The sequence below is a fragment of the Elgaria multicarinata genome, chromosome 7 (assembly GCF_023053635.1).
Source record: "Elgaria multicarinata webbii isolate HBS135686 ecotype San Diego chromosome 7, rElgMul1.1.pri, whole genome shotgun sequence".
Taxonomy (NCBI): Eukaryota; Metazoa; Chordata; class Lepidosauria; order Squamata; family Anguidae; genus Elgaria; species Elgaria multicarinata.
The window spans coordinates 21,192,393-21,217,794 of record NC_086177.1 but is presented as its reverse complement, the minus strand read 5'-3'; the positions used below and the strand labels follow the sequence as shown (position 1 = coordinate 21,217,794).

General features: G+C 40.4%; 1 protein-coding gene across 1 annotated transcript in view; it reads left to right on the top strand.

The window, feature by feature from the left end:
- The window catches only part of CDH10 (cadherin 10), a 152,599-nt gene that overhangs the window by 112,932 nt on the left and 14,265 nt on the right, over window positions 1-25,402 (top strand). The window contains exons 5-7 of the mRNA XM_063130256.1: window positions 846-1,013; window positions 16,156-16,343; window positions 21,817-22,070. Of these exons, the coding sequence (XP_062986326.1) occupies window positions 846-1,013; window positions 16,156-16,343; window positions 21,817-22,070 (610 nt within the window). The remainder of the gene's footprint in view (window positions 1-845; window positions 1,014-16,155; window positions 16,344-21,816; window positions 22,071-25,402) is intronic.

Here is a 25,402-nt window from a genome sequence, read left to right as displayed (position 1 = left end):
TTTTAATTATTACTTTTCCCCTTCATGCATTTCCCCCTGCTAGTAAGGGAAAAACATCATCAATGGAAGAAGCAGTGAGAAAATGTGGGAGGGGTACAAATTGAATATGATGATGTCTGGATTCTCCACAAAATTCTATGAATGAGGCATGGTGAAAAACTACTCTGGAATGGCCTTCTGTAAAGAAGTCGTAATTTGAATGTCAATACTGTTACTTCTACTGTTACTTTCTACTGTTACTTTCTACTGTTAGTTTTTCCCTACCCTGTGCCTGCTTACCCTACCCTGTACCTGTTTGCATTCTCTTCCCCTCCTTATTGTTTTACTATGATTTTATTAGATTGTAAGCCTATGCGGCAGGGTCTTGCTATTTACTGTTTTACTCTGTACAGCACCATGTACATTGATGGTGCTATATAAATAAATAAATAAATAATAATAATAATAATAATAATAATAATAATAATAGTTCTTTGCATGTACCAAACAAGCACATGAGGGAGCGGAATATGCTTTAAAAAAGAGTTCTCCCTGTTAACTAGATTACTACATGTAGGGAGTATTTAGAGAGGGGGAAGCATTCAAAATTACCCCCTCCCCCACTTACTGAAGTCCAGAATTCTATTGCCTCATTCTGCTTAACATATAGCTTACAGGCTCTAATTTCTCTCTGTGTTGGCCAATTCTTTTGCTGAACCATTCCTGGGTTGTTGTTGTTGTTTTAAAAGTGTCTTTTAAAATGTTATAATGGCTACATTCTTCCAAAATGCATGTGCATTGTTGTACAAATGTGAATGCCAGCCTCATGGTGAGTGGTAACAAATGCTTGCTTGTTTTCTTTAAAGGCATAATCAGGACAGCTCTACCGAATATGAACCGGGAAAACCGAGAGCAGTACCAAGTGGTCATCCAGGCAAAAGACATGGGAGGCCAGATGGGTGGATTATCAGGGACCACGACGGTGAACATCACCCTGACTGATGTCAACGACAATCCGCCTCGATTCCCCCAGAGTAAGCTCCCTTTAATAGCCCGTCTGTGCTACAAAAGCATCAGAATAAAAGAGTTAGGCGACGGCCATCTGGTTTAATTTACAGCAAATCTAGATTACGGGGCACACATGAACAAAAGGCTTATACACTGATTTATTCTGTTATTGAAAGCAAAAAATAAATGTTACAGAAACATCTTTGTTCAGGAGCGGAGTAAAACTCAGTCGCATCAGACAGCTGCGGAAATCCTGGGGCAGTTCTCAGTATTGGGGGAGGGGGTTCAAGAAAGGAAGGGACAGATAATAAGAGATTTAAGAACAAATCTTCCTCTGCTGTTATCTGGAGGTTAATAATTTCATCAATGGAATAACTGGAAAAATAATAAAGGCAGGGGAAGAGTACAGTTGACTCCCTGATTAAATGGTGAAATAGGAAGCATCCAGCCCTGGGGGCAGAAGCAGCTTAAAAGAAATCTAAGGAGCTTTGCAGATGCAAGGCCACAATCCATTGCACTGTAATGCACCGTTTAATCCCATTGAGATCTTTGAGGCATAAATAGCAATGGGCAAGCTCCCTCCAGATTGCCATGAAATTAGTTCAGTTTTTGTCCAAAATTATCGGAGAGTTCGCGGAAAGACCTTGGGATCTTGTTTCAGAGCTTTTTTCCAATGAAGTTTGGAAACGTCAAGCTTAACCCCACCCCTCAATTCATAAAATTTAATCAGAGGAAGAGGGCAGCCAAGAGGCAGGTTTGGAGGGCTTCAACAGCTGCGCAGGCCTCATATTTATGGCCTAGAGGTTGCCAGATTCAGTTCATCGCTGTAAAAGAACCTGAGAAACCAGTGACTTTCATCTGAATTCATTAAGCAAAGAGACAATGGAGATGGAGTTTCCTATGCTTCTCAGCAACGATAGGCTTCTTCTGCTCAGAAGAATTCCATTACTCAGAAGAATGCAGCATACTCAGAAGAATCCAGTTCTTAAAGAGGAGGTCCATGCAGTCTCTGAAGTTCACCACTCTGGTGCTGCCGTCATTCCGCCCCTCTTTGGCAGAGGAAGTTTTGGGAAAGTGGGGGAAGCTGGCAGCTAGCAGGCCTCTCTGCATGTTGTGGCCTATGGGCATGTCTACACCAACCCCTATATCCCGGGACTGTTCCTGTGCATCCAAATGCCACACAGGGGATTCCAGGAGCAGGCAGGGATGATCTCTCCATTTTCCTGAGATAACCCTTAGGTGTAGAAAGGGCCAAGATGTAGCATTATGACCCAAACACACGTTTTGATCTTGGCTAATAACGGCATGTTGTTTTATTTATTTCATTTCATTTTTGTACTGCCCAATAGCCAAAGCTCTTCGGGCTGTTCACGAAAAATTGAAACCATGAAGTACAGCCTGAAATAAAAAATATGGAAGCTTCAGACCACTATATAAAACAACAATATAAAAGTACAACCAGAATAAAACTGAGCAACAATGTAGAGATTTAAAGTAAAGATTTAAAACAGCAGAGCTAAAAGATTGGGATGGTAAAATGCTAAAATAGTGGGGGTGGGGGAAAGATCTTCACCTGGCACCTGAAAGAGTACAACATAAGTTGCAGACAAACCTCTCTAAGGAGCTCATTCCACAACTGGGGTGCCACAGCAGAAATGCCCCTTTCCCTTGTAGCTGCCCGCCTCACTTTCTTTCACAAGGGCTCACGGAGAAGAACCTTGAACATGAAGAGTTTGTTTCTGACCCACCCCTACACTTCTGAATTTCAGCAACATCATCACTAGGCAGAAACAATTCAGAACTCTGTGTGGGATTATGGCCATCAAGCTGCAAACCAGATAACATATAGAGCACCACCTAAAGTAAATTATTTTGGTGATGTGTTCATGGTCAATAGATTAAAATCATTGATTAGTCTACTAATACGTGAGTTTATGAATGTTGTTTAATAGGTGAGCTCTTCTCCTAGGCTCCATGTTAAGAAAAAGCATGAGAGAAATGACTGTTTCTGGGGGAATACAAACGAAGCCTCCTGCCCCTTTTCTAGCTGCGTAACAGAGGTATTGGACTAGGTGCAGCTTTTCTATCCCCGTTAGGACAAGTTTGTCTGCCACTCTTCCATCTTGTACACAGCTGCTGAAAATACCAGAGCCCTGTCCTCTTTAACTCCTTGTCATCTTAATTCCAGGTAGGGAAGTAGTGTTAAACCCTGAAACCCATTTTCAAATGGAAAGCGAAGAAGATAAATACTCTTTGTCCCTTGTGTACGGAGAGGGTATCAGGATTGTGCGTGAATGAGTGAGTGAGTGAAAGGATGGGAAGAGAGAAAGGGAAATGGTAGATTGTGACATAACAGACCCTTACACCTTGGAACACATTTTCTCCTACTGCACAAAATTAACCAATAATATTTTGATTGATACCATGCTCGAAAGTAGACAGTATAAGCAACACTGAATATTTCAAGTAGTTTCCTCCTACATCCCAACTTCAACTTGGCGTAAATGTATCACTTTTGGTGTGACTTTCACTCTTCAGAATAATTCTTTTGACTTGTTAACGTTGCTGATGGACAATCTGGGTGTGTGCACACCCACCCACACAGTAATACACATATATCATGAGAGCGGTAGATTCAGAGCACCCTCAGCTGTCCTGTGGATGTAAATTTTAGATCTTAGTGCTGATCTGTTGCACAAAATTATATGAAGTGATACTTAGCCTTAATGTGCAGAATAGCTATCATGTTAGTTCGTTTTTGCAATTGTTTGTGTAATACAAAAGAGACTCTTAGTGGAATCCAGAATATTTATTAATATATTTATTTAAAAATATCCACATTCTCACCACATGTTGAACTATACTGCCGTTCTTTAGAGGAGTCTTTATTAACACCATTGCCATAGACGTACCACATAGATATTTAATAGTCATAAAATTCTGAACTGTCAAGGGTTCCCAAAAGAACGATCAAAACAAGACTTTAAAATGCCTGTGTGGTTAGCAGATATATCATTATACAGACTTGGAAAGGAGAACTGTATTTTGCCATAGTGTGCAGCATCTCTAAGAATCAAAGTACACATTGTGTTAAATATATAAGCGAGGAACACCATGTGTGCCCATTTAATTTGAAAGTAAATGTGAGGGTGATCCAGATCAGTACCACAGTGCACACAGAGCTAATCTTCTCCCTCCCCTAGCTGCAATCCCCAAAAATTCCCACATGTGCCAAATAGAAGCAAGGTTGCTGTTTTTTTGTTTTGTTTTTTAAAGAAGTTGTTAGTGGGATCTTTTTTTCTTCTTTTTTTAAAACTGTCACAATTTGGCATGTTGGGGAGGGGAAACCGGTGGGGGATGGCTAGAGTATGTCTTCCCTTCCCATGCTCTGCTTTGATCTATATTGGAACCCCACACTGACTTTTCAATAAACAAAATATCCATACAGAGCAGTATGCAATATATTGAAGACAATGCAAAGTTTGTTTCTAAAATGAGTATAATGACCTCCGCCTTCCCCCCCCCCCCGAGAAAGACATTAGAGTTGGCCTTCCCTTTCCTCATACAACATGTTTTATAGAGACTGCAAATTCTCTAGAATGCAAAGTGGACGCCCTTGTGACTTCTGTTTGTTTGGTACCTTCACATTCTTTTGTGGTTTTGTATAGCATAACAAAGGCACCTAATGTTGTAGCAACTATTCTTTTATTTATTCCTTTATTAGGAGTTAGTGCCAGCAAGTAAATTTCAAATTATTTTTTCTTTGGCACTTGGAACCCCTTTATTCATATATTATCACAGTTTTTGGTGGCTTTGCTTCCATTACAGCATGGTAATGTTTAGACGCCTCCCATTCATCACTGGCTGAGAGGAATGCCCCCTGCTAAATGTAGTTTCACAACATAACTGTGGTGTGGAACAAACCCATAGAGCAACAGTAACTGAACCAGTGCCATAACGTGTGAAGGAGGCCCTGGTTTTGCAACTGTCATTCAAACAAAGATTCCAGGTCATTTGTAGAATAAATGGCCACTTAGGGATGAGAAAGAACTTCCCTGATTACACATTTTCACCCTTCCAAATCACTTTGTGAATCGAAACTAATTTCTCCTTCCAAATTTGCACTTTTCCAAATTTCGCAGTGGATTTCACCAATCAGAACTATGTGCAAAAATATGTATATTAGGTGAAGTAATGCCCCAAATGCATTACATTAGGAAGATTGATTACAGAACAAAATACATGCAAAAATACATGCATTAGGCGAAAGATGCACAAAAATGCTTATGTCTAGTGTGGAAGTGACCTAAGAGCTAAAGCCACACACTGCTTATGTCTAGTGTGGATGCTGTGAAGAATCATATACATGCTTGGGGGTGCTCATGGATCCAGCATTGGTCAGGTGGTGATGGTGGCCTGGGAATCCTTTGCCCAACATTGGTTGTTGTGCCAGTTCACCTGTTGCACCACCCTTCTTGATGAAGGTGGCTCAGGGATTCCTGCCTTAATCAGTTCACTTTTTCAATCACTGTATACATGGAGCTGTCCTTGAAGTCTTTCTTGAAGCTTCAGCAAGTACAAAACGCAGCTGCCAGACTTTTGCCTGGTATGTATTTTATAGACTACTAGCTGTACCCTGCCACGCGTTGCTGTGGCTCAGTCTTTCTTTTCAATTGAAAAGAAAGAAAAGACAAAGCGGATGTTTCTAATATGTTTAATTTCACAATGCTTGTGGATATACAATATTTTTAGTTGTTCCATTGTCTGTGTAGATATAGAGATTGTCTGGTTTGCCGACTCTAGAACACGCAACATATAATTGTCCATGTGAGAAGCAATCTGTGTCTAGATCTAAACTGCACAATTCTAAAGATTGGCCCTGAGCTTTGTTGATGTTGATTGCAAACGCCAATCGAATTGGGAATTGCAATCTCTTAAATTGAAATGGCATATCTGTTGGAATCATAGGAATGCGAGGAATGAGGACATCTTCACCTTTGAAAGGTTCTGTCAAGTTTGTTGCTTCTATGACCTATAAGAGCAAATAGGAGAGAACATGCAAATAGGAGAGGAGGCAGAGGCAGTGGATTGGCCTACTGTTTGGTTTTTTAAAAAGGATGTTTTTACGGTGAAGAGGTTAGTGGAAACTCCTGGCAGTTACCTTTCTTCAGAACGTATAACTGTCACAGGTGTGACATCTATATTCACTCAGCCAATTGCGAGACTACATGCAAATAGGAGAGGAGGCAGAGGCAGCGGATTGGCCTACTGGTTGGTGATGTCACAATGATCAGCAGGACTGGTTTTGAGGAGGCCTATTTCTTCGATTTTAAGACAAACCTTTGACCCCATAGAGAACATAGTTACATAACAACGCTCGCGTATTCGAACGCAATGCTGTGTCAAAATTTCAAAGCAATCGGTGAAGAACTTTCGGAGATATAACGACAGTAACGAACGGTCTTTTTCATTTTTATTTATATAGATATAACCCTGATCTTGAAAGAGCAGCATTGGCTTCCAATTAGTTTCTGAGTTTAATCCAATAAAGCCCTAAATGACATGGAGCCAGGGTCTCTGAAAGACTGTCTCCTCCCATGTGAGCCTGGCTGAAATTCATCCTCTGGTCTTTGTTGCATGTCCCACCTCCTAGAGAGGTGAAGTAGGTGGACACTCATAACAGGGCCTTTTGTGTAGCAACATCCAGGTTTTGGAAAGCCCACTCCAGAGAGGTTAAGCCAATCTCTTCCTTGCTGCATTTTAGATGGCTAGTGAAGACAATATTCCTCCTCTGAGCTTTTAATAGTTAATGCTGCTCTCTGTTTTTATCATTACGCATTGCATTTTAGGTTTTTTGCACTCATTGAGCGAAGGGGCAATGCAAAAAATATTTTAAATAAGTAAATAAATGGCTCCAGTAGTAAGAAACACAACATTTGGTGTGACTTACCCCTGTCTCACTGTGACTGTCCATATGTCCAAACATCTGCTAGGATTGTCGAATGGGGGTGTAGAGAATCTCAGCATGATGGTGAGTGAGTCACATGTCCTTCTAAGTGCTACTGCTGGGATGGAGAACACTCACATGGGGATGGCAATTTGTAAATGTGATGTGTGCTTCATCAGTCAAGGCTGTCTCTTTTGATGGCAAGTTGTAGGTTGAATGAAGTGTGTCATGTGACAAGTTCGACCGACACACACACACACACACACACACACACACACACACACACACACGGAATCAGCAAAAGACTTTCTGAAGTGGATTGAGCTATTTTGTGATCAATGTGAACACACAGTTGAGGGGGGAAACAAGATATGGATGGATAATGAAAAGGGGGTTTGTTTAGAGTGACCACATGGAAAGGAGGACAGGGCTCCTGTATCTTTAACTGTCATATCAAAAAGGAAATTTCAGCAGGTATCATTTGTATGCATGCAGCACCTGATGATATTCCCTCTTCATCACAACAGTTAAAGCTGAATGAGCCCTCAGATACAAAAGAGGGCAGGGCTCCTGCAGCTTTAACTGTCAAACCCTAATGTTAAAGTCACTGAAATAAAGAACAAATGAGACACTCAATGTATCTGAAATTAACTTCACTTACTCCTACTTTTGTAGCTTTTGCTGTACTTTGAAACTTTTGCTATACTCTGTGGGATACATTCTCCCCTTCTCTCAAATATCTTTTCTGGCTGTATCCTCACTCTGCTGCAAGGTATTAATGGGGATTGCTGGCCGGCTTTTGTATTTTTAAATTTCAATATATATTTTTAAACTTGTGTATGATTGTTACAAGTTTCTCTGCTCTAACATTAGGGTGGGTGTTGTAGGCAGTGGACACTACTTTGCCCATTCACACTTCTCACTTATATACGTTAGCTTCTCAAGGCTTGTGCATTAGCACCACTTCGCACATCCAGACTTTGAACTCCTGTCTACTTCCTGTAAAAACACAACTCTGAGACCCTCTTTCTAATGCCCTGCATTGCATGCCAGCACCATGGGACTAAGTTACAACAGGTATCTCTGGGTTGTCTGTTCAGCCTCTGTTGTCTTTCTCTGTAAGTCATTGCAGCCAAACCAAAGCCTCCAGCCTCAAACAATCTCCCGCTCTCTCTACCAAAGTCTCTCAGTGGTCCAGTTGTGGCTGGGGTATTGCTTGGTCATGTCCAGTGACTCTTACTTTAAAAACTTCCACTGCCAGCCACCTCTACCTCCTCTTCTCCCACACAACTGCTTGACTCTGATGCGCTCTTAAATCACTCTGGATTGCAAGCCAGCCTCTCAGGGCCAAGCTATAGGTACATCTGAGTTGCCTTCAGCCTCTCTCTGCCTTATGCCAGCCAGCCAATGTCTCCAGCTTCCAGCCTCAAACAATCCCCCCTCTGCCTGCCAAAGTCTCCAAACAGTCCAGCCAGGCTGTGCAGTACCCTGTGGCTGGGGTAGGGTGCCAGTTTATAGCTTGGTTGCATCTGGTGACTTTTGTTTTAAAAATACTCCACCAGCAGCCACTTCCGCCTGCACCAACACTGGATTCCGAGATGCTCTTAAAAGGCTCTGTGTGGCACGCCAGCTTCTCAGGGCTCAGCTACAGCCCTCTCTGAGTTGTGTCTTCAGTCTAATTCTGTCTCTAAAAGATAAGCCAGCCAGCTAAAACCTCAAATCTATCTATTTTTCTCTGACACACACTTCAAATGTCCTGCATTGCATGCTAACAATACAGACAGAGCCTAGCTCACAAGTGAATAAAATGAAGTGGAAGGGGTAGTGAAGCAAAGCAATGACATGCCAGGTTCCAACATCCGCAGCAACAGGACATCCCTAAAGATGAGAGGCTCTCTCTCGATTAGCACCTCACTGTTGGTCATGAGAGTTTTTGTCTAAGGATGACCCTTCATCATCCATGATGTTGAACTCTGAGAAAAAGGCCTGTGACCTGTTTGTTTTGCCCTATGGAATACTTTGACTGACCTCTCCTTTCCCAAATTTTGATCTGTGGATGCCTCACCTCCGTTGAGCTCCAGGGGCCTGCTTGCACATGAAATCTGCAATAGGAAAGGTGCCCTACCTACCAAGAACTTCTTAGCTAAAACCAGGAGATCCCCTTGATGCCAAGGGCTGAAGCTTCTCAAGCTGCAAGACCCCAATGAGGAGGTTTGCCAATCTGAGGTTGAAGGATATGGCTCCAGTATTATTTTTTAAACTTCAATTTTTAAAACAACAACAACTAAAAATCAAAGGATGAATGAATCTGCTTCAAACTTGGCATGGCTAAAGCCCTACCTAAGAGCAATCATGGTGCCAAGTTTCATGTATTTACCTTTGAAAATGACCATTGTTTTTGTAAATAATAATTTTAAAACCTCAAACTTAATTCCCTCCTAAAAATCAAGAGATGCACAGATTTGCTTCAAACCTGGCATAGCTCAAGCCCTACCTAAGTGCAATTTTATCTCTTTACCTTTGAAAATGAACATTTTTAAAAATAATAATTTTAAAACCTCAAAATTAAAAATATTCCTAAAAATCAATGGATGCACAGATTTGCTTCAAACTTGGCATGGCTAAATCTCTAACTAAGAGCTATCACAGTGCCATGTTTCCTCTCTTTATCTTTAAAAATGATGGGTTTTAAAAATAATAATAATAATATCTCAAACTTTTTTTAAAATCCTAAAAATTAAAGAATGAATGGATCTGCTTCAAATGTGGCAAGGCTAAAGCCCTACCTAAGAGCTATCAAAGTGCCAAGTTTAATCTCCTTACCTTTAAAAGTGTCAGAACTGCAAGTGTTTTTTGTTAATTCCCATTGAAGTAAAGCTGCCCTTCAGGTTGCGAGGATGGGAAAATTCTGAATTTTTCTTCAAATTTCATAATTTCCCCCTTCCTGGATTTGTTACCAAAAAATCCTAACCCAGGTTTTTCCTGTCATGTGGTCACCCTAGCAGAATGTAGTCCTGTTTTGTAAATCTAGCTTAACTCAACCTTGCTACAATCCAGCACTAGGAGATAAAGTTGTTTCAGCAATGCAGAAACATTTTCCTATATTTTTGCCTTGCATTGTGGCAATTTTACTGTCCACCTTTATAACACAGTAGGCCAAGATCAAGAGCATCACCTGATTGCTTCAGCAATAGAGGGACTTGTTGAATTAGATCCAGACTTAGTAATGCTTTGAGTTGATCCATTGAAATCAGTGAGCCCTTAGTTTGTCATGAGTAACTTGCCCCATTGATTTCAATGGGTCCACTCATAGCTTGACTGAGTTTGGCTCCACTGTGTTTGTGAGGAAGACAAATGAAAACTTCACAGGAGGCCAGGGAACATTGCCCCATCGATTTGGTAAAATATAGGTACATTCTCTTCCCTCCACTCCCACATAATGAATAAACACTTTTGTCCCTGTATAAATGCCCAACCCCATTTTAAAATGTCTAAAAGCTATCATGAAAAGCATCTACCTTCTCCGTTTCAACCAAGTTCTGTTGCTAAAGTCATTACTAACCACTTTACCAGACTCCTGGAGAAGAGAAAGTCACAAAGCCTACATTTATAAACCATTTTTTTAATTTACTAGATTTCTGTACCACCCAATAGGTGAGGCTCTCTGGGTGGTTCATGAGACATTTCACCATCTCAGTGTTCAAAGAGGAGCTAACTCCTAGCTATACATACTTCATATAAAATGGACGTACATAATGCAGGCAGACAACAGCAATGTTCATATTTGAACACCAATTTTAAAAGCATCCCATAGAATACAGAGAAAAGTTAATTTAGATGGTGATTCAGTTTTCTCATCCTAATTTACAAGCAAGTGTTTTCATATCTTAATGGGCAATTGACTTTAATCTACAAAGCTACAAACATAACCCTTTACCCTTGAACATTTTGTTCATTATGGAGTGTTGTAGCATACACTGTTTTCAGAGTGAAGTCTTCCTAACCTCTGATGAAATATTTTCTTCTGATTAATTGAGGCAGTTTACTGAGTCTTCTTTTTCATACAGTCTTTTTGTGTGTGGGTAAATTGGCATTGCGATTCACACTAATGTGCATAATACAATATTCTGTCACCCTGTTCTAAAGAGGTACTGCGGTATTTTAATTTTATACATTTTTTATTTTGATTTCAAGTTCTTTCCTCTCCTACAGAGGATGCCTGCTAGGTCCCTTCACAACAATTTATACCTAGAGACATACACATAAACATAAACTTTCCCCTTCTGCAATCGTGCATTTTTTATAAAGCATTCCGCCCCCACTTTCCCCTTGAAACCATCCTTATTAATGAGGCTTATATCACATAAAAAGAAACAAAATGAATGGGTTCATGAAACGGAGTGAAAAGTGCTTGATTCATTGAAATGCTGAAGGTCTTATTGATTCTTTTTTAAAAGCAGAATCAATAAAATTCATGTCAAATGTGAAATTGTACACTAAACTGATCTTATCTTTTATCTGATTTGATGACTTGACCATGTATCAAGGGGACTAATGAAATCGAAAAGCCCCTTACACAGTTATTAGCACAATAGTTTTGTATTAATTTCAGTGACAAAGACTCACGGTTTTGGGCAGCCTCCTGTAGACTTGAGAAGTCATTCGTTAAGTGACAGTTTTCTGACCTGATCAGAATCAGAGAGCATTTGCATCCTGTTAAATATAATGAGTCTGACTTTTACCTACAGCCAAGGGGCAGCTGGTGCTACAAGGCACTCAACTGCTCCATGACAGCAGCGATGAGAAGTGAGTTTCAAATTAGAGAGACATGTTGGATTCATGACTGGGTCAGCAAAATGAGGAAGTTTTGCATGTTTAGGATAAATTCTGACATGAAAAGTACTGTCCCAGTATCAAGAGAGTGGAATTAAGTATGTGCTGGTGTAGTATCATCAACTAAGGTAATGTATTTGTTATATTTTTATTTTGCCTTTCCTCCAAGAAGCTAAAGGTGGTTCTCCTCCTCTCCCATTTTATCCTCACAACGACTCTGACAATGGGCCTGTTCAGACAACATGGGAAGCCATGGTTAAGCCGCTAACCCTTTTGCAGCAAATGGTTAGTGAGCATGTTTAAACCGTGGTTATGTAGCCACCATAGTTAGGTATGGTACACATGACATGCTAAATCATGCTTCACATGACACGCTGAGCCATAACGTTTAGCTCAAAATGCTTAACCACCATGGCTTAGCGTGTCATCTGAACAAGGTCAAAATAACCCAGTGAGCTTCATGGCTGAATACAGATTTGAACTTTAACCTTCCCAGTCTTAATCTAACATTCTCACTATGCTGGCTGTCATCTAGTTGCTAGTCATTACAACGCACAAATGAAGATGAACATTCTCTGGGTTCCCACCACCCCAATCCATTTCATGGTTATACTATCTCTGCAGTGCATCTTATATTTCATTATCATGGCTAATAGCCATTGATAGACCAATCCTCTGTGAATTCGTTCAATTAAAAAAAAAAACTTATTTGAATATGCAAACAGATCAGTATTGTTCAACCTGTTCTGGAGAACCCTGGGGGTCCTTGGAAAATTACCAAGAATTCCTAAATAGTGGTGGACAAGCTTACCTGAAAGACAGGCTTGCCTGCTACTACCCATATTCTCCTGAAATGTGAAGATTCAGGCCAAGGCACAAACGACTTTAAAGACATAGCGAGCACCAACATTTTTTTCTTTTCTCTTTTTATTCCAGAATAAGTGCAGGGTTCCCAATCCAGTTCAGGACCCTAGTGTGGGGAAAAGAGGGCATTTAACCCTTCCCCCCTAATGTGGTTGTGATCCAGAATGCCTTGCCCCCACACCTACAGCATGTATTTAAAAATCGTGAACCATTAGCTTTATTTCATCACTGTTTGGCAATATTAATTGCAAGTGCTGGACTCTCAATCTGGATTGGGACCACATTAGGGGCAAGGAATAAAGGCCCCCTATCCCCCAAGCTAGGGTCGTAACCTGGATTGAGGCTTCTGCACTTATTAGCTACATCTTAATGTATGCTGTGTATTTATTATTGGAGGTCTCTGACAGATATTATTCCATCCCCCAAGGTAAGGGCTTTTGGGAAGGGGGCCTGAGGAAGGGATATGGTAGCTGCTTGTGGAGGACTGGAAAGCTCTCTCAAGATATATATTACTGTTTGACTTTAGTGCTCAAGAATCTCAGCTGCTTTGGTGGCAAGCAGAAAGCTTTCTTTTGAAAATCGCAAACTAAACCCTCACCACGTATTGTGATTTAACAAGGGCTTTGCAATTTGGCAGTACTAAAGAACATCTTATAGCACTGCAATGGATTGATCATGATTTTATATTCCTTTCAGACTGTCAAAGCATTTTAGCTGTTTGAGGCTAGGATGCAAATGAAATAATAATAATAATAATAATAATAATAATAATAATAATAATAATAATATAGAAAGTGCCTCCAAAATTGAGGTGTACTGCCTGAAAGTTTATAATCTAATGAGACATGAAAAAGATGGAAAAGAAAATAAGACACAAAAGGAAGGGGTGTTACACAGTTTGCTTCACCCGCCCAGACTTCTGCCTGAGGCTGAGCTTTGCCTCTCTTCATGGTGGGGCCTGTCCTATATTTCTCATCTTTAAAGAAGTTGTACCAACTTTATTAACATAAGGCATCCTTCATCATTCATGCCTTGTGTGGTACCTGAGAAATCCACTGGCATTGTAGAATTTCATCTATTTTTTCTCCATATGGATAAGAACAAAATATCCAATGAGACTTATGTTGAGGTCATTGGGACTAGTTTTATGTACTAAACATACACACATGAACGTAAGAAGAGCCATGCTGGATAAGACCAAAGGTCCATCTAGTCCAGCATTCTGTTCACACAACGGCCAACCAGAGACCCCAAACAGGGCACGCTGCATACACACACACACACACACACAAGCTGACCTTACATACACACACAAGCTGACCATTTCAGCCTTCTTTTCAGGCCAGTAACAAAGCACACCCACATATACTGCTAGTAGAAATGTCTCATGAGTGAATACCACCACAGAGGCTCATGTACAGTGTCCTGGCCTCCTTGCCAGAAGCATTGCAAACAAGTAAAATGATCAAATCTTACAAATACAGACACAAAGATATAAAAAACATACCCTTTCCAAACTGCATTGGAACAAAAGGGAGATCTTCAAGAGCAATACTTTGCACCTTTGCTGAATCCATTAATTTCCATGAACCCACACAAATAAGTTTACATTGGATTTGTTCCATATTTTCAAAACACATTCGCCACCAAGGATGGGCAAACACTCTCTTTTTCACCTTGCAGAACAACAAGGTGTTGCAAACGTTTCTTCAAGTACTTGAAAAACTTAGAGGTGTTTTGCGCATCATCTTAAGGAATGTTTGCAAAAGCCAGAGAGTGTATTGCTTCATTTCCAGCCCAAGATCTGGAACTTCTCAGTCATACAATGTGGGACTGCAGATCCCAGGGATGCCCAAAGTTATTTGGCGGTGGCTAAAAGGGGGGTGCGGTGTCCACAGCAAATTGGGATTCCTCTAAATTAAGCAGGGGTAATCATATTTTTTCCTATTCCCACTTTGATGAATTGCCCTAATCATGTTCTCCATTTTAAAGCCCAGTGTTGGCATCATTTCGGATAGGCTTGCACAGATTGGGGCAAACAGAAGTAATTGTGTGAACAGTCTCATTGGCTATATTTAATATCATCATCATCCATCTGCAAACAACTGAATCTCAGGTCAATGGAAAAATTCCAGATAAAGCTAGGCATAGAAGTCATAGTCTTCAAATTAAAGAAACCATCCCAAATTCATTTAGTCTTTAAAAGATGGATTTGTTTGATTTGACAGCTATTGTTTCTATAAGAAGTTACATTTTTGTAAACTGCCCAGAGAGCTTCGGCTATGGGGTGGCATATAAATGCAATAAATAAATATCCAATACTGCACCAGTGGGACCCACTAGTAATACAGCAGGAAGTTATCACTTCCTAAAGCAATCCTGGAAATAAGCCGGAACACTCTCGTATGGAACAGGACAGGTCAGCAGAGTTCTGTTCTGCAAGCTCTGCTGAACAGCACCATTCTGTAAACAAGCATTTTGGTTCATTTCTGGCTGCTTTTTGGAACTGCTAGGTTCCTGTTACATCAGTACACAGGAAAGTTTGGATGATGCCCATAATTGTTCTACTAACTTGATTAGTTTTCTTTTTTCTACTTCATTGGTATTGGATTTATTTCTATAATTAAAGCAACCTTTTTCTGATGTTGCAACTAGTTTTGCATACTGCACCAGCAGTGCAGTATGTTTGACCCACAACCTTTGACTGACAAAGCAGACCACAGACCACTCTTTATACATTGTGACCTACCCATTTCACCCCATTAAAGCAAACTGTCAGGGAACACAACTGTGCATCAGCAAAGTAAAGGATAAAAGGTCCTGCACAGTTTTGGATGTGTGTGTGTATGTGTGTGTGTATGTGTGCACACTTGTGTATGGAGGGAATGGTTTGAGGGTGATTTTTTTTTTAAAAAAAAAAACAAGGAATGAAGGAATCTGCTTCAAACTTAGCAAGGCTAAAGCCCTACTTAAGAGCTATCACAGTGCCAAGTTTCATCTCTTTATCTTTAAACATGACAGAGCTGTAAGCATTTTGGTTAATTGCCATAGGCTATAATGAAGTGATTATTCAAAAATGGGATGGAGCTCTGTTGGATAATCCAATGGAGCGGAGCAAGGGGAGCTACTCTGAAATCAGAGTGGAGAACATGGTAAGCGGAGCACTGCTCCAAATTGCAGAGCAGAGCAGAGCTACTCTGCACACCCCTAGTGCATAAAGTATTAGGTAGTCATCTGGTGTTTCTTTAGTTTTAGCCCATTGCCTATCCCAGGATTGGGAAATGTGGGGCCCTCCAGATGTTGTTGGACTGTAACTCCCAGCAACCCTCACCCTTGGCTATGTTGACTATGGCTGATTGGAGTTGTGGATGGCCACACATTCCCAACCAGTGGCTTATACCTTTCCTCTTCTTATAATCCTCAGATTAAGTATCTTAAATGACTGTCCAAATCTGTAGTGTTGGAGTATCACACATGCTTGTGACTAAGAAATGAATCTGCTTCTGAATCTGTCTTCTTTGCAGGCTCAGTCCACCTTCGTATTCCAGAATCCTCTCCAGTTGGCACTGCCATTGGAAGTATAAAAGCCTCTGATGCAGACATTGGGAGAAATGCAGAACTTGAATATCGAATTATTGATGGTGATGGAAGGGATATGTTTGACATTGTTACCCAAAAGGACACGCAGGAAGGCATTATAACAGTGCGAAAGGTGTGTATCATTGCAGTGAATCACTGAATGCTTTAAAACAGCACCAACATTGAGATTATATATTTTGTAGAGATGGTGTACTAAACACTGCTTGCCAAGAAACATCATGTGGTGTTATTTTAGATTCCGCAATTATTTCCTTTCTATAGAAGAAAAAGAATGGGTGCAAAAATTACTAACATGTAGCCACAGGAATATAATGAGATATAAATAGCAACAGCCATAACATTTTCCATTACCAGTTACACTGAAGAGTGTATGTGAAAAAGTATTAAATTCCCTTTTATATTTGCATGACATTGGAGATAAGGTTTATCGATTCTTTTTTTCTTCTTTTTTGGTTTATTTGCTGAAAACTACATTATCTGACATCTCTTGGGGCATCCTTTCTTCCTTGTATTATTAGGTTTCAGCAAAATAGTGAACTTTTCTTAAGCTGTATAAAATGTGTACAAACACGTTTTAAGTCTGTAGGCTTGCTCATGAATTGTTGAGTTTGAGCATCAATCACGTTTAGGGCTGTGCTGTACTGAATATTTAGTTCAGTTTTTGGCAGGGTATAGGCATTTTCCCCAAAACATCATGTGAATACCCACCTTTTGAAAAGATTGTTTGGTGCCCTATTCCTGTGGCTGCTGCTTCAGTACTGTTATTATTTCCCCAATCTGGGAACTTATAGCAATAGGGATGATGCCATGATGCTACATCTGACATGACGAAGACAACTTGTTTTGGCCATATGATGATAATGCGACTGATGGAAATAGGGGCAACTGAAAGTCAGGGCATTCTAAAGGAAAATCCAGACGTGAGTGCAGAAAATTAGCAAAAGAATATACATGTTTTGCAGAGCCAAAAATGTTTACAAAAATGGTGGGTAGACGTGGCTTAGGCCAGGTCTACTTGTTTATGATACTTCTCAACCCCATAAGTCACACAAGTGTGTGGTTATTATGGATAGTTATCATGATCTAATTAATAGGCAAACATTGCCTATTTTCGTCAACGGAACTGTAGGTCAAGAGGTAGAAAGCAATTAACAGTATGTCTTCCTACTAAACTTTCACACCCTGCTTGTAAAGAATGGTGCCTGTCAAGGAACTAGAACAGCATTCTGTGCAAGGCAAATTCATCCTATTACACTGTCTATCACTGGCAATCTCATTATGTAAGTTTTCCATTATATAGGAGGTATAGATTGGAATGATGTAATTGGCTTCACAGAAATGATTGTAGGTTGATGTATAGGAGTTGCATGATTCTCCATCCCATTCTGAACATTCATCAGTATTGGAACAACACTGCTGCCACATTGGTTCTGGGCTTTTTACGGTAGAAGCTCAAACCAATTCAAGCTGTTACGTTGCATCCTGTAGTTGTCAGTGTGCCTCATCTTAAACATACTGTTTTATACCATCAGACCACATGTAATCAATGCAGCTTATGAATGAATTTAGGAGTTTTGTGATACTAATTTAGGCAGTATCAAGAATCCAATGACATTTGCAGATATGAAGCCTAAATTAATACATGCCATAGAATTATCTTCTTTGTGCAAAAACGACAAAGAGTCTTTGGGCACCATAAAGATAGATGAATGTATAGACAGACAGACAGATAGACAGACATAGTTTCAGGGTATCATAAGGTAAGAAGGAAATTAAATGCAGAAATTACAGGCAGTGACAATCATATTATTAACAGTGGCCATTCACAGAACAGTTGTAGCTGATACCACAAAAGCACTAGGTAAGCCATTTAAGACATGTGGTGTGATTAAAAACAAAAACAAACTTTTAATCCCACTACAAACCTCTGTAAATAGAAGCGAACCTCTTGATGTATTGTAACCTGGTGGTCTCTCACTCTAATGAACATTTGAGGTTTTTGCTCTGCAGTTGCCATTATAAAGTCCATGAGAGAGTGTTCTGGGAGGCTGAAATGCTTACCAACTGATTTCTGGATCATGCCATTTCTTAGGGATGGACGAGAATTTTCGTTTGAGTTCGCAAAATTGTCAGACAAGCCCCACTTGCAATCCCGAACTCGCATGCATTTTCTGAGAAAATATTTACACGTTTCTAAACATGTGAACCCGTTTGAAAAATGTGCATTTTTCATTCTTTACTGAATTGGGGAAAAGTACACATTTGGGGAGGGTGTAAAAATGTGCATTTTTCACCTAGTGAAAAGTGTACATTTTCTTGATCGAGAAAAGAAATGCTCACATTCAGGAATGTGAAAAAGGAAAGCTGTATTTCAAGGGAGGCCTTGGAGAACCTCAATGGGCTCAAATAGCAAATGTTCACACATCCTTACTTCTGATGTCAGATTTGTGCCCATTTATTATTTTCTATAGAGACTAGTCTGATTGCCCTATGTAGACCCCCCCCCCAAAAAAAAATACTGACAGGAGTTGACATATATCAGATTGGAGGATGAACAAGTGTAGGATGTTGAAATAAAATTGCCGGAGTAGGTATGGGCACCGAGCTGGCATTTGGGTGTGCTATAACATCTGGTCCCTGTGTTTGCATCCTTTGTGGCATATTCTTCAAGTGCTCTGCTCTCTAGTATTATGGACAGTTGGACAATCATTTGCCACACTTTTCAGATTTGTCAGAGTTCGCTGTTGCCAACTGAAGGCAAAATAGTTTAACAGTGATATATTCAGAGTTAGAAAAATGGGCTCCAATGCAGCACATTTTTTCCACTACAGCTACCATTACAGCAAAATTCAAAGAAAATTTTCTGCCTCAGGGAAATGCCGTAAGGATTTTGAGGGAAACCAACAGGGTTTTTGACAAAGCTAGTGCCATTTCTCAGGGGGGAGGGCGCTGTGCACCCCTAATTATGTTGGTAATGTTGGTAATGACTGTCCCAAATTGATGACTTATTTGTGGCTAACCCCTCAAGTGTCTGGAGGACAGAATGTTGCATCCTGGGCAGTTTCAAAACCTTAGACTGTGCTTCAGGCATCATTACCATGTATAGCATAAAGTTCTCCTTGAGAACAAGGTTAAGATGGAGGGAGGGAGAGTCTCAGGGTAATGTAAGAAGGGAATATTTGCTGCCAGTGTAATGTAACTTCAGAGTAAATAGAAGATTTAAGTGCCAAGACAGTCTGGCATCTTTTATGAGTACTAATTTAACATTAAAGGTTTTAGGGAAAATAAATTCAGAAGTGTCTCCAGAATCCATTTTGGGTCCGTTTTTTGATATCGTTCTGTTATATTGTGCATGCTAATGAAGCTCTGCTCTGGTGTCAGACAAGCTGCACTTTCCCCCAGACTGTTCATTCCCTGGAAATCATTAATTAGCTAGCACTTTTCATCTGCAGTCAGAGAGAGATCGGAGAATGGAATGCCTTGTCTATACAAAAAATATGTATTCTAATTATAACTCCAAACTTTTCATTTTAAAAGGAATTGCTGACAAAATGTCACATATATTTTGCAAAAAATTCTCTGATGTCAGATTCATGAAATTCAATGTAAATGCATCAGGTTAAGCCCAGATTCTCCACACTGAAGTTTAAATTCTGTCAAATTTCTTTAAAAGTAATTTCGATCTTTTGTAGAATTACTGTTATGATGCAGCATGGTCAATTTTGTGGACCTTAAAGCCCACCAAAAGTCAAGCAGTATGTATCACTGTGATACACAAACAGATATCACATCAGTGAGGTTAAATCATGCTGCATGAAACTGAACCCTGTACTTTCAAAATAACATATGAAGAAAAAGGCTAGAACTCTGATCCCTGACCTAGGGCATGTCTACACCAGCCGTATATCCTGGGGTCAACTCGAGGTCATCCCTATGTGTCCAAATGATGCCCAGGGGATCCCAGGGTCAACTTGGAACAACCTATCAGTTGTCCCAACATAAAATGGACTGGATATATTATGATTTTTCCCACAGTCCCAGGACAACCTCGAGGACCACGGGCAGTGGGCCCTCCTCCCTGCAAGTGGGGCCTCAGCAAATAGGCACGGAGCTGTCTGGGGGGTCTCCATGCCCATCAGGGATGGGGGGCAGCAGTTTCACCATCCCTTGGATGACTCTTGGCATCTTTGGGAGCTGAGGTTTGAGGTGTTTTTTCTTTCTTTTTAAACTAACTCTGGTGCACGATCGTTCCTGTGTTCCTGCACAAACATTCAGTTTGAAAAAACGCCACACTGGAATGCCCTTCCTTACTTCTGGGATGCCGCGTAGGCGTGTGCAGGCTGAAGGATGATCCCGGAAGCAGGGAAGCCTGGGATCCTCCCCCCGGGCCCAAAAGCCCGCAGGTGTAGTTTTAGTTTTCTGTTTAGTGAGCTTCTCATAGTGGGGAAAACATTCAGTTATGCTGTCCACTATCTCCCATCCGTAAACGTTTCAAGGCACGGGTGTCTAACTCATGATAAAAGTGAGTATTTTTGTCAGCATCACAGCTCTTAAATTGCACGATGATTTAGAATGGTAAGATTGTCAGATTGCACACCTGAGGGCAGAGACTGGCTTATCGATTAAGCCATTGGGAGCCTTTTTTGATTGAAGAGTGGGTTAAAGATACATCAAATAATATGAATAGTAACATTAGTAGTAGTAGTAGTAGTAGTGTTGTAAGGTGACTTACAACAAAATTATTTAAACATACAAAATATAAAATAGGTAAAAATCAATTTCCATTAAAAACACCAAAACATAATAAAATGACTAAAACATCAATGCAGACCATAATGAAAACAACAAACACATTAAAAAGCAACAACCATATGCCTTCATATATCTGGGAGTAGAGGAAAGTTTTGACTTGGTGCTGGAAAGATGCCAGTGCTGGCGCCAGGCAGGCTTCACTGGGGAGGACATTTCACAGCTGAGGAGCTACCATTGAAAAGGCCTTCTCCCATTCCCATCCTCTGAATCTCTCGCAGAGGAGGCACTTTCGGGTGGGTCTGAACCTATCCTCAGTATATGGTAGGTTGCTACAAGAAAGGTACTCTGTCTGGTCTAAATATAAATAAATAATCTTTTAAAGATGGTAGAGTCCAGGAACATTTTTGCTGTATCACCTACTCTTTGTGTGAAGTAGGCCTGTGTTCCAACCTGAAGTATGGCTGTCTCCAATCCAAGTCCAACATCCCAAACCAGCAAGGGTGATCCACATGCAGTGGCATCTTTTTACTTGCATATTTATGCAGACACAGTTGTGCATCCATATTCTCATCGCAGCAAACATCCAGCCCCTCTTGAACTGGATATATGAGGATTGTTGTTGTTGTTGTTGTTAATGCAAATTTCGCATCCCTACTTGTCCATGGCAAAAACAGCATCAGGACCTAATACTCAATCTGCTACACTGCAACACAAGCTATATAACACTGCTTGGATCACGTCACTTCTCATCATTTCAGAACCTGCCATTAAACCAGGTGACGTATTTTTGTGTTGGATTATTAATTTTGTTCCATGACTGTGTTTTCTTACAGCCCCTAGACTATGAGAGCAGAAGGCTATATACTTTGAAAGTAGAGGCAGAGAATCTATATGTTGACCCACGTTTTTATTACCTTGGGCCTTTTAAAGATACAACGACTGTGAAAATATCTGTAGAAGACGTGGATGAGCCTCCCATATTCAGCAGGTCCTCATACCTTTTTGAGATACATGAAGATATCGAGGTGGGCACAATCATAGGCACTGTGATGGCCCGAGATCCAGATTCTGCTGCAGGACCCATCAGGTAAAGGCCAGAATCTAGAACCTTGATTAATAACATCAAGGGGATGATATCTCTGTCTAATGATTTCAGTTGATACTTTTATTCTGACTGGTGAAATGGGCAAAATGGTATGTTTAATGTACTAAGGAGGAAGGGTATCATATGAAAGGTTGAATTTGAACCAAGACTAACCAGTCTTCCATTCTGGAATGTGAAATAATCTTGTAGAAGAGGGTTGTTTTGACCATGTACAGATTGCCACTGCTCAGATGGAACTACCATATATAGATTATTTGAAGAATCCTTGGTGCTTCCAGGTCAGAATGTGAAATCTCAAGGCAAGATTGTGACTCGGTACCTTTCATTTTAGTAATGAAAGATGACACGGGTTCTATCTCTGTGCATAGGTTAATGAAAAGGACATAGGTGCAAACATTTTGAGAAAAACTACATGTTACGCCAATTGTGTAGCATGTAGCTGAGTGTTGTCTCTCTTTTTTGCTTGTCCTCAATTTGGATTGTGCCTCACCCCAATTTGGATTGAGACCCCAGTGGTCTCCACCATTCAAAATCCCTCCTGGGGGAGGGTTAAAAAATAACTCTGCATCAGTGCTAATAGAGACTTTTCTTTTTTAACCCCCACCATGGGCAGGTCAGGGGGGGGGCAGTGGGAGAAGGTTTCATTCTCCCCAACTGGAGTGTAGTAGTCTCGATCCGAATCAGGACCACAAATGCTTATATGAATGTAAAAAAGAAAAGAAAAAAAAGGACAAGCCATCCGCTACACATATTAAGAGAATACTGAACGGTTATTTGATTCTGTTCCATGGCTTCTGTGTATTTTCACAAGCATGTCTCTTACCTTTTCCACCTCTGCTGTCCAGATGATAGTTATACAACTGAGAATGAATAGGGTTATTTAACATCGCTGATTTATTTCAGACTCATTTGACAATAACATAAGCCAACTATGAGATAAAAATGAAGGTTAATTGGATCTGCCAAGACTTGAGGGTCTGTAATGGCATAAGCCCATCTCTCATCATGTCCTGTTGTTCACATTAGATGACACTCAAACTACTGATAATTGTCTTGTTAATGTCTGTCCAGGTAGTTGGATATTCCATAGAATGACAAACGGTGTTTCAGCAACACTTAATAAAAGACAAGAATGAATGGCAGGGAAGTTGGACTAATCCTTACTGGCAAAAAAACTGGACGAGTGTGGATTTGATATCATTCACAACAGGGGAAGGCAGATTTCAAGCTTACAGAATCTCCGTTGTTGTTGTTGTTGTTGTTGTTGTTGTTGTTGTTGTTGTTGTTGTTGTTTTTGCTAGATCCACCAACTGGAGCCAGATGCCTAATTGTGGCTCAGAGGATAGAGTGAATGATTTCCTGCACTCCATGGGGCTGTCTTCACTGCGCTGGGTGGGTGCCACCTCCCTCCTCAACCCCATGCTTCCCGTCTCCCAGGGAGGCGTCAGGCAATCCCAACACTGAGGAGGGAGTGTGGGGTTTTCTGGGCAGCCATCTGTGTCCCAGAGCAGCCCTGCCTTCTTCCCGGTGGAAGGCAACCAATCGCTGGTCTCCTTCCACCAGGCTCCATCTCCAGGTTGTCCCCAGATTTTCCGCAGAGCGACGTTACACAGCGGAAGCCCTGTGTTGACATCACTCACTTTGAAAAAGTTGGTGTTAATCCCCAACTTTTTCAAATCGGAGCATTGCGGGGAAGCCCTGTGGTGGCTGTGAAGCTGCGTCTGCATCGTCTAACCAGTTGGGCGCAGATCCTCAGCCACTGTGAGGCTTTCCTCGCATGGAGACAGCCCCTATGAGCCATACACTAAGATGATCTAGATGGATATAAATCTGCATCTGAATTACTGTGGTACAATCTAATCTAACAGTCTGATTTAGAGCTATAAAATAGCTATTGTTAAACAACTGGGAGTCAGAGATGCAAATCACTGAGAGATCTACCAGCGGACCCCAATCTACCTTCTGCCCATCCCTGATTCAGAAGATCACTCTCTTCACATCTAAATATTTTCACAGGACTATTAGATTTCCGTTAGGAAGACTAGGAAAAGAAAACAAATCCCAGATTATTTATATTCTAATAATGACATTAATATGCCTCTTAATAACACAAGTTTTCTGGGCAGCTTACAATAGAGGTTAAAACAATTGAATGAAACAAAAATACCATGAAACCATAAAATCTAACCATGGTTTGCGTACAATCACTATTCATAAATCCTTTCTGAAGTGTGTGCATGTGTGTGTATAAAAAGTTGAATGCTGAATACAGAAGTGCCTGTATTACATAGTTTAGGGCCATGTGGTGGGGTGGGTTGTGGGCAAAGATAATTCAAAGAGAAGAACAAGATTCCAGGGTGGCTGTTAGACCTGCTCTTGAATGTACTAAAGATTAAATTGCAAACAAAAACAATCAAAACAATTATAGTTTAAGAGCATTATGTCTAGTTATTTTTGTATACTTCATAATAACTAGCGATATAAGTGTTCCTTTCTTCACTAGAATATCTCAAAATGTGGGTGTTGGTTCCGCTGCATTTTTCAAAATGGACCCAGATCAGGATCTTACTTTTGTGATCAGCTATCCTCCTTCATATGAAATAAATTGTAGGTGAAGAATAAGCTAGAACTATTGATAATACTGGAAGAAAGAGCTGTCCCTGCAATTTATTTAGTTTAGGGTAGTATTATCTGGGGTTTGAAGTAGGAGCAGTGGGGTTACATTACCCCTTTCTAATTAAATATTTTTTCACCTGCAGAGATAATAGGGCTAATAAAGGTAAATGACTATATTTTTCTGGGTTGAGTTCAGAAGGAAGCAAAAGTTGCCTGTTGCCTATTAAAGCACAGTAGTTGATTATTATAGTTCTGCCTGAGCTGTCTTTTCACAGAGTGCAGAAAGACACTTGATGCCACAAAACTGTTCATATAAAAGGCAGATATTAAATATAAATCCTCTGTAATAATGATTATATATTTATAACACACAAGCCTTTCACACACAAGCTTGCACAAACCTTTTCTGTATCAGCCAGTGATGTAATAATTACTTCTTAGACTGACACACTTCACCGCTACCTTTTTTTTTGCTCAGATAGGAAACACAGAAAAGCCTTTTTGCATGGAACTATTAACTCCGAGGTGTTGATATTCCAAAAATTCTGTATGATGCTGTTATTGGAAAGTTACTGGACCAACATCTTGAAAAGAAGAAGAGCTCGGTCCTATAGGCATGCATATCCTAGCAACTCAAATTACATATATTTCATTGAATCAAGCTGAAACCAGACAAACATGAGGTTCTCACTGAAAAC